This window comes from Kryptolebias marmoratus, linkage group LG20 (genome assembly GCF_001649575.2).
Source record: "Kryptolebias marmoratus isolate JLee-2015 linkage group LG20, ASM164957v2, whole genome shotgun sequence".
NCBI lineage: Eukaryota > Metazoa > Chordata > Actinopteri > Cyprinodontiformes > Rivulidae > Kryptolebias > Kryptolebias marmoratus.
Genome location: NC_051449.1, coordinates 15,180,532 through 15,189,689, shown reverse-complemented (window position 1 = coordinate 15,189,689; position 9,158 = coordinate 15,180,532). Strand labels below are relative to the sequence as shown.

General features: G+C 39.8%; 1 protein-coding gene across 1 annotated transcript in view; it reads right to left on the bottom strand.

Annotated features, from left to right (window-relative positions):
- Positions 1-479: 479 nt before the first annotated feature.
- Positions 480-9,158, bottom strand: part of dpydb (dihydropyrimidine dehydrogenase b) — a 13,448-nt gene continuing 4,769 nt past the window's right edge. The window contains exons 4-25 of the mRNA XM_017422331.3: positions 8,490-8,577; positions 8,186-8,347; positions 7,751-7,947; positions 7,472-7,553; positions 7,272-7,359; positions 7,050-7,157; positions 6,234-6,403; positions 5,937-6,147; positions 5,570-5,754; positions 5,182-5,397; positions 4,862-5,026; positions 4,597-4,665; positions 4,415-4,498; positions 4,132-4,252; positions 3,695-3,814; positions 3,153-3,295; positions 2,670-2,724; positions 2,469-2,590; positions 2,148-2,297; positions 1,959-2,021; positions 1,202-1,279; positions 480-1,070 (exon numbers count right to left, since the gene is read on the bottom strand). Of these exons, the coding sequence (XP_017277820.1) occupies positions 906-1,070; positions 1,202-1,279; positions 1,959-2,021; positions 2,148-2,297; positions 2,469-2,590; positions 2,670-2,724; positions 3,153-3,295; positions 3,695-3,814; positions 4,132-4,252; positions 4,415-4,498; positions 4,597-4,665; positions 4,862-5,026; positions 5,182-5,397; positions 5,570-5,754; positions 5,937-6,147; positions 6,234-6,403; positions 7,050-7,157; positions 7,272-7,359; positions 7,472-7,553; positions 7,751-7,947; positions 8,186-8,347; positions 8,490-8,577 (2,842 nt within the window). The 3' untranslated portion in view covers positions 480-905. The remainder of the gene's footprint in view (positions 1,071-1,201; positions 1,280-1,958; positions 2,022-2,147; positions 2,298-2,468; positions 2,591-2,669; positions 2,725-3,152; positions 3,296-3,694; positions 3,815-4,131; positions 4,253-4,414; positions 4,499-4,596; positions 4,666-4,861; positions 5,027-5,181; positions 5,398-5,569; positions 5,755-5,936; positions 6,148-6,233; positions 6,404-7,049; positions 7,158-7,271; positions 7,360-7,471; positions 7,554-7,750; positions 7,948-8,185; positions 8,348-8,489; positions 8,578-9,158) is intronic.

Here is a 9,158-nt window from a genome sequence, read left to right as displayed (position 1 = left end):
GAAACTGAGCTAAAACAATCAGAGCAAAAGCTAAATTAGGAAAACAGTAGCTGAAAGCTAAAATTAGCAAAATAGTTGTTAAAGGCTGTAGCTAAAGGCTAAACTTTAAGCAAATTTAGCCTTTAGCTACTCTTGTATTTCTGTTTCCTTAATTCGTGCAACAGTTTTTCTGCAGCCCTGTGATATTTACAATATTTTAATAGCATTTTTAGCATTGTTTCATTTTCCACTGTTTCGTGGCTCATGTTTCATCAATAACTACATCTGTTTAGTTTAAACCTGTTTGATTTATTCTAAGTCTTGTTGTTTGGAAAAACAAAGCAGCTGTTTAAAGTAACTGTAGATGTGAGTTAAAATGGGAAGTTCAAGATAACTTATTTTGGAACATTTTTTTTACTTGAAAAAATAATTTTGTAAATAATATCACAGATACAGACATGTTTTACGTCTTTTGATGTATAATTACTACAAAAATTCAGTTAGTTTGTCCTCCAGTGCAGATGATGCACCAGAAAAAGCTTTATTCACATCTTGAAGAACATCAAAAATTAATTTCCTTAAACATTAAGATATATTTATTGAACAGCAAAGTCCCTTTAATTGTCATGATAATGAGAAGATACAAAGTCAATAAATCATGAACTGAATTTGAACAACAAATGCTGTAAGTTTAAACTCTACTGTTATTTCTGCTGACGTTAAAGGAAATAAACTTTACTGTAAATCTGTATAAAATATTTACTCTAAAACACTTGGCCTAATCAGTTTAAAAGCAAAACATCAGAAAACCATTGAATTAATCACCTTTGAATCACTTTTCTGCATTACTGGGGCACAATCTTATCAAAGCATTATTTTTGATGCTCATTCTTTATTATGAAGAAAGCACATATTTTTCTGTTCATCTAGCAGATGGGACTAATAGGTATCCCTCTGTTGGGTGCGTGAGGCGTTGTCCTGTTAACCATCTTGATGCAGTCTATAATTGGACAGACGCTGAGACACAGAGTGCAGCCTGTGCAGCTGTCGCTCACAAAGGGGAGGTGGGTCTCTGGGTCAAAATTTATGGCCTGGGCAGACAGTCAAACAGAGCCACGTTACAGGACAGAAAACACCAAATGTGTAAAATATCTTTTACTGACAAAGAAAAGGCAGGCGTTGAATGTAAAACAGGACAGTGTAATGTAACGGACAGACGCACCTGGTATCCAGAGTCATTGCAGGTCAGGTAACATTTACCACAGTTGATGCACATTTCTTCATCTATCAGAGCCTGGACCTGAAAACCACACGAAGCTTGAATATGTTTGATGCTTCACTTGTTAGCCTTTGTCTCCACAGAGACGGTCAGATTTTTTTTTACATTTTGTCTAAAAAATCCTAATCATAACTGCATTCGAGGTCTATGGCTGCTGATTTGTTTCACTTCAGATGTCCAACACACATTGATCTCTCTAAAAACTACAGAAATTTACAGTTTCTGAAAAACTGCAATGAATCCTGATGCCGGTGATGCTGAAAATCAACTAAAGCTAAAATTAACCAAACAGTAGCTGAAAAGCTGAAATTAGCACACTCATAATTAAAAGCTAAAATTAACCAAAAGTAGCTAAAACTTAAAATGAGCAAAAACAGTATAAGGAGACAAAATGAAGCAATGATGGTTAAGTAAATTTCACAAATTTTACAAAGTTTTTAAACGATTTGAAAAAGTCTCAATACATTTCAGTGAGAAAAAAATGTAAATAATGATAAATATTCTGAAAACTATAAAAGTTACAAAACCCAAAAGTCATAGCTGTAATGTCCTGAACGAGCTGAATGTTTTGATGCATGAACGGTTAAAACAGCTGAAAGTAGCCTGTAGTAGTTAAAGTCTAATAACATATGGACGGGAGTCTAAACGCTGACTCAGCGTTCACACAATAATTGTTTGCAGAACAGAAACAGAACTGTACCTGTTCCATGTTGTCAAGCTCCTGGTACGCTCCGATGTAACGCAGAGCTCTGGCTATCACGTCCTACCAAAAGAGCAAAAACTTTTAATACAAAACAAAGTTTAACCAATAATGCTGAGTGATCTGATTGATCTGAGTGATCTGATTGATCTGAATGATTTGTGTGATCTGAGTGATCGTGGCCCACACCTTGACTGCAGGCACAGGTTTTTTAGGCTTGTTGACTCGGTCGGTGTTTGTTTCTGACACATCGGTTTCATCTGCTTCTCTGAGCTGTTTCTTGTACTTTGCAATGGCTTCGGTCCTCTGTTGAAGGTATGGACCAAAACTAGGAAGGCTCTACAAACACAAGCATGCACAAAGAAAAAAAATAAATATATATATTATATAAACAAGTCTGTTACATACAAAACACAGCACTTTAATCTTCTTTCTTTCTTTAATCTTCAGAACGCAACAGCCTTTCCATCTACCTCCAGTTATATTTTGAAAGGATTCATGAAGCTGTACCTTCCCAACCAGATCTCCCAGTTTGAGAACTGGTTTTCCTCTCTGGTGTTTCTCAGTTGGAGGGGACTGACCGTCCCAGTCTGTCAGCTCCAGGCTCTTCAGGTACAACAAGGCCTTCAGACCTAAACATGGACTCATATTAACCAACGTACAGTCTGAAGACCTTATAGCTGTGCAGTATAAAGAAGGACAGTTCCATACCAACACAGTAATCCTCAATCAGAGTGAAGTCCTGGTTCTGAATTGCACTACACACCTGTTGTAATCAGACAGAAAGATGTTTATGCACAAATTAACTCTTTTAGTGTTTCCTAACGTTACGTAAAATAGCCACCCAATATTAGTCCAGTGTGTGAAAGGTAATGGCTCATAGAAACCCAAAGTTCAACTGGGTTTCAAACCAAAAGTAAAGTCAACTGTAGAGCTTGTGAGGTTTGTGAGAAAGAAAGCCCACAGTGTCTTCAGATATAATACTCCTAAAGTATTACATGTTACATTAGATTTTATTTACTAACACACTGGCCTAAATGTTACACAGTAAGTGTGATTATTGTAACAAGTTTACTGTAGTTACACACGATGTGATGCTCTCTTACACATTCAGTTTTCCAGCTGCTTATGATCAGCAGTAAAACGAATGATAGGTCATTAAAACAAAATAAGTAACAGTGATTTTGCTGTAACCTGTAACACTGAGGCCCCGGCATGAAGAAACTGCAGACCGCTCTCTGCTGAGTCGATGCCACCGGTGGCCAGAATGGGAAAACCAGGGATGGCTTTGGCGATGGCCGACACCGCTCTGAGAGTGATGGGTCTGATGGCGTTACCTGCACATCACATTTTTTTTTATTACTGTACATACTGCACTCAGTGGCAGCAAATATCAACTGTAAGAACTCATAGTCCAAATAAATCAATAAAAAACCAGCAAATACATGAAACATTACATGGATTTATTGAATAACTTTGGCTCACTGCTAATTCTGATCTGCTAACTCAGTATCTCTTGCAGTCAACTTTTACTTTTACTTCCCTACATTCCTGAGCTTCAAGTAATTCTCTTCATGTAAGTTGGACTTCTTTAGAGTTTATAACAAACCATTTTATTGTAATGTGCGTCCCATCTCATCACAAACCTACTTTTCTGTACTGAACTTCATTGTGTTGTTTCGTATCATGTCGAACTGCATCACGTTGTTTTCCATGTGTGCAGACAGTCTACATACCCGACACCCCTCCATATGTGGTGCGTTTGCCCCCACCAACACTCGGCCAGGGGGCGCCATCAGCCTTCAGACCCATCAAACCTGACACCGTGTTGGTGGCTGTGACGCCATCTGCTCCGCCTGTAACAACATTTACAAGAACAAACCATTGCCTGATAGTTATTATCTTACATTAAATGTCTTAGAACAGGGGTGTCCAAAGTCGGTCCTCGAGGGCCGGCATCCTGCATGTTTTAGTTTTCTCCCTGGTTTTACACACCTGGATCAAATGATGGCTCATTAGAAGGCCTAAGCAGAACACTGACTTGCTGAGGAGGTTGTTACAACCACTAGGGAGAGAACTAAAACATGCAGGATGCCGGCCCTCGAGGACCGACTTTGGACACCCCTGTCTTAGAAGGTAGACAAGTAGATAGATTGTGGTGAAACGTCGTCACCTTCAAGTGCAGCTTTGGCGATGTCGACAATATTGGTAACGTTTGGTGTCAGTTTGGCAAAGAATGGGATGGAAACGGCAGCACGCACCCACCGACAAATGTTACGCACCAACACTGGGTCCTGATGACACAACAAGACGCTCATAATTACACGTTTAAACTTGATGTTTCAGCTGAGTGTGATATAATTCTGTTAACAAAAGACAGAACAGCGTTTGGGTAGTAATGGTTTAAAGAAATATAGACAAATATGTAAATTAAATAGTGTTTGTGTTGTGTGTACCTGTCCACAGGCCAGCCCCATCCCTCTTTCTCCCATCCCATGAGGACAGGACAGGTTCAGCTCCAATGCATCCGCTCCCGACTCCTAAACACACATGTTTTCATCCTTACCTTCACTAATAACATCACCAATAATGCACTGATCATATTCTGCGTCTGTTTGTGATTTAACCTTTGTCTCACCTCAGCCATCTTGGCCAGCTCTGTCCAGTCTTCTTTGTTGTAACTACACATTATACTGGAGATCACCACCTGACAGAAAGGAAGAGAAATGTTCTGTTTGAAACGTAGAAAAGTGTTTTTGAAACAAATTATTGGTACCTTCTACCATCTTCTACAAATAATAAAGGAACATTAAAATAAGTGATTTCTTTAGTAACGGTCTAAATGCTGTTATTACAGAAATACATGAACAAACAGATGTGGCTTGACACGACTCATCACTTACATTGTTGGGAAAGTCCTTCTTCAGCTCAGTGACTGACCGACACCAATAAGCTGCCGTCTTCTCGCTGATGAGCTCAATATTGAGGAAGGAGCCCTGCCCGGGTCCGAACAAAGGACCTGAGGTGGTACCTCGCACAATACGAGGAGACACGTTGGTCACCAGGTCCTACAGAAACACATTTACAGTTCTTGGGATTCTCCTGTTCTTTCTTTAATGAGCTTATCATGTCCTTTTGAGTTGAAACTTTGATTATTTTTGACAAACTATTGAGCATTTGTGTGTGGCAGGAGGAACCGTCCCGCTGTTTGACCGTACTATACCTTATCCAGTCCAAATGTTTTGGTCAGTGCAAAGCCCCATCCTTGTTCAAAAGCTCTTCTAATCATGGCTGTGCTGGTGGTGGGAGGTGCAGACGCCAGGCCAAATGGGTTGGGGAACTGAATACCGCAAACCTCAACACTGATGTCCACCTGATCTATGGCACTGTGGAACAAAGGCAGCTTCGGGACTGAGTCCACGGTATGCCCATGCAGAGACTAGAAAAATAAAAAATAGGAACCAATAGTTCATTCTACAAACAAGTTTTTACAAAGTAAAAATAGACTTTTTTGAAACATACAATACAATACAATACAATACAATATAACTCCCAAAACATTTTTGTTCAGGACCCTGAATTTTGAAAGGACAGGTTGTGTTCAGATGTACCTGCATGTATCTGTGAATGTGCCATGAAGCCTGTTTTCCATCGTTCACTGACTCCACTGTGGTGTTTGCCAAACCAGCGACGTCTCCTCCTGCAAACACCCAGGGCTCGCTGGTCTGCATGGTTTCTGTGTTCACCTCAGGAGTCCCCCAGCGGGTCAGCTTGATGGGAGCCATGGCCTCAATTACTACACACATGCAAAATATACAGATCAATTTATTGACTTGACTTTTCAAAGTATAAGTTTACTCTTTTGGGCCTTTTTCCATAACCTATCAGCAATACTGCAAGCTCCGATAATTGAATTTAACTTTGATTACTATTCAATGTTAAGGACAACAACAAACAATTTCTCTGCTGTTTGCTTACCTTGTGGGTCATTCAGCATGGACCCAAAAGCACTGATGATATAATCAGCCTTCAGCCTAACAATTTGATCCTCATCTTCCATCCAATCCCCTTCCTTAGTCTGCTCGGTGCGGCAGAACTGCAGCCCAGCGACCCGCCCGTTCTTCATGATGACCTCTTGAGGAGACAGGAAGGGCAGGAACTCACACTGCTCCTCTTTGGCCAGCTCCATCTGACAGAAAAAAAAAGAAAAGCACATGTATCTCTTCACTTAGCTAACTGTTTATACCCTGGATCTATCAACCCGTCTCCTCTTACCTCCTCAGGAACAGCCCTGATGTTGGTGAAACCTTTCCTGAAGCAGACGTACACCCTCTTGGCCCCGCAGCGGAGAGCTGAGGTGGCACAGTCGAACGCTGTGTCCCCGGCCCCCAGAACTATCACTACCCCCTTCAACTCCGGCAGGGAGGAACGACACTGACACATACCTGCACAGAGACAGATCAGCAAAGTGGCACATGTGTAATCACATTTTCACCTCTATCTATTGCACACACAGCTGATGCAGCTCATTAATTTGCACAATCATAGTTTATTGGAGTCTTGTTTTTATCTTAATAGTTACATTTCTGCACAGTTTACATGTATATTGTGCATTGCTTTCATTGTGTAATTTTTACTTATATTATTACACAGGAAAAATGTTTCCTTTATGTGCATATGACCGTAAACTTTGAGTATGACTGCCTTCTAATAATCAAAGAAATGCTGTAGTTTACCAAAGTAAATTTTATCACATTTTTTAAAAAAACCATCCACTTCCTATTGGACTTTAATCTTTAATGCCTACCGGCAGGAAGTACGACGATGCCACCAACAAATAAAAGTGTATGTGTGTGTGTGTGTGTGGTACTTTGTTGAGACAAAACAGCATGTCAATATGTCAAATGAAATTAGGCGATTTGAAAAAGCAGGTTGTATGTTTTTGTGTAAATAAAAGGATAAAAGAATGAATAATGAGATGAGACTCAAAATTAAACACATACAGCTAAGAAAGCCCTTTACAACATGCAGTAATCAGATGATTGGACTGTCCATGTTTCTTCTTTTATTTTAATTTGTCCCAACATGTACCTTTCTTGCTGGCAGAAGCCACCAGAGGCAGGAAGTCTTTAGAAGTGAAAAAGCCTTGATCCACAGTTAAACCCTGGAAAATCTGGGCTCTGTTGGCCTGGGGGAGACCTGGAGTTATAAATAAATACAGAAACATCCCACTTTATGAAGAAATCATCTTGCACACATATTAGGATACACCATCTATGGCACAGGCAGACATGATTGACAGATCCAACCCACCGATCCCAATGAAGACGGCCTTAAATCCCTCCTTCTTCAGAGACGACAGAGTCATCTCGTTAGTGCCTAAACCTTTCTCACAAACCACCTGCAACCACAGCAAACACACTTTTTATGACAGAACTCTGAGATCATGTTTACCATTATGAACATTACTGACACCATCTTAAAATGATGTCTTTAGATGTTATGGTTTTTACCTTGACTCCCAGGTCCTTCATCAGGTTGATTTCAAACTGGACGACCTGGTGTGGAAGCCTAAACTGGGGGATTTCTGATGTGCTGCATGAAAAAACACAGATCTTTGAATGCTAGTTTTTATTATTTCCATTCTTATTGTTTATGCTATTGTCTTTCTTCCTGCCATTTTGACTTTGCGACCGTGGAAATTCATTAAAAGGGTTTAAAAGAGGAATGTCTACTTTTTATATTTATAATTTCAGTGATGCAGAACAAACATCGCCATTCATTTATGATACCTCAGCCCTCCAGTGTACTTCTGCTTCTCAAATACGGTGATGTTGTCATATCCTAGGCGAGCCAGGAAAGAAGCACAGCTGATGGATGCCGGGCCGCAGCCAATCAGAGCGATGGGAGCGTGGAAAGACTCTGGCATCTCACTGGCTGGAGGAAGTTCAGGATTCCTGATCTGAGGGATGCCCATTTTACTAAACACCTGCAAAGAGACACATTGAATATTAGAGTTTACACATGCCTGCTACATTTCATTTGCATCACAGCTGAAGAAAGCTGGTGAGGGGAATTAAAGTTCAGGTAATGTGGTTTGTCATCACTCCTCAAATAAATAAGAAAGTGACTATCATATGAATTAAATGATGGTGACCCGATAGCAGCTGTCTGTGAATCGTCACAGCTGCGTTTTCTGAGAAGCTGTCAGTCGACATGCGGCGTACCTCAGTGGCAAACTGCTGCAGCCCTCCGATGTTAATGGGCCCCTCTTCAGAAGCGTACAGGTTGCAGCCCCCGACACACAGCTCCGATGTGGGACAAACCATCCCACAGGTCAGACCCAGAGGGTTGTCAGACAGAATGACCCGCGCTGCTCCATAGTAGTTCTGTTACAGGTATAAACACACGCAGGTGTATAAAAGCGTCAGTGCTGTCCGTCTTTGTTTCTCTTCACTTCATCAGCTAATGTTAAAAATCTGTTAAAGTTATTGCTTTAGCACGGTAAATGGAGCGTGCTCTTTACTGTACCTTGTTGGCAATACTTGTAATAAATGACTTGATGTCCAGGTTGGTCGGGCAGCTTTTCTGGCAGGGAGCGTCGGCACATTTTAGACACCTAGACACAGATTTTTATTACATATTCCAAATTAATCAAGATAAATTAAACATATTTTGGATAAAATGTATATAGGACGATTGTTAACAAGTTAGTTTGTTCCACAGCTCCATTTATTAAAATTGAACCAGCAATAATAAAGAAACAAAAAAATGTTGCTAGTTTTCTGTAAAAATTTATATTTGCTCATAATGAGAAATGTGCATATTAAAAAGTTGTTTGATTTGAGAAACTGAAAGGTTTTAACTTGTTTCCAAATTTAAAATCAAACATTTTCATTCAGTCATATTCAGGGTTGGAAATTAATTTTTTTTTCCACCGGCCATAGTGGCAAAAAGTCCTTAACTGTGTTTATTCCTCTCATCATGGACAACAAGTCCTGTGAATTTGGAGACATTTGTTCTATTTTTGCAAAAGTTACCAGGGAGGAACCAAATATTTCAGCCATCTGAAATAATCGGTTCCCCCTCTAAAACACAGGACAAAAATAATTTACCAACAACTCCTTACCTGTGTTTATTCCTCTGTATTATGATATTATTAGCACATTTTATTTTTAAAAGAATGATGTTTTTTTGTTT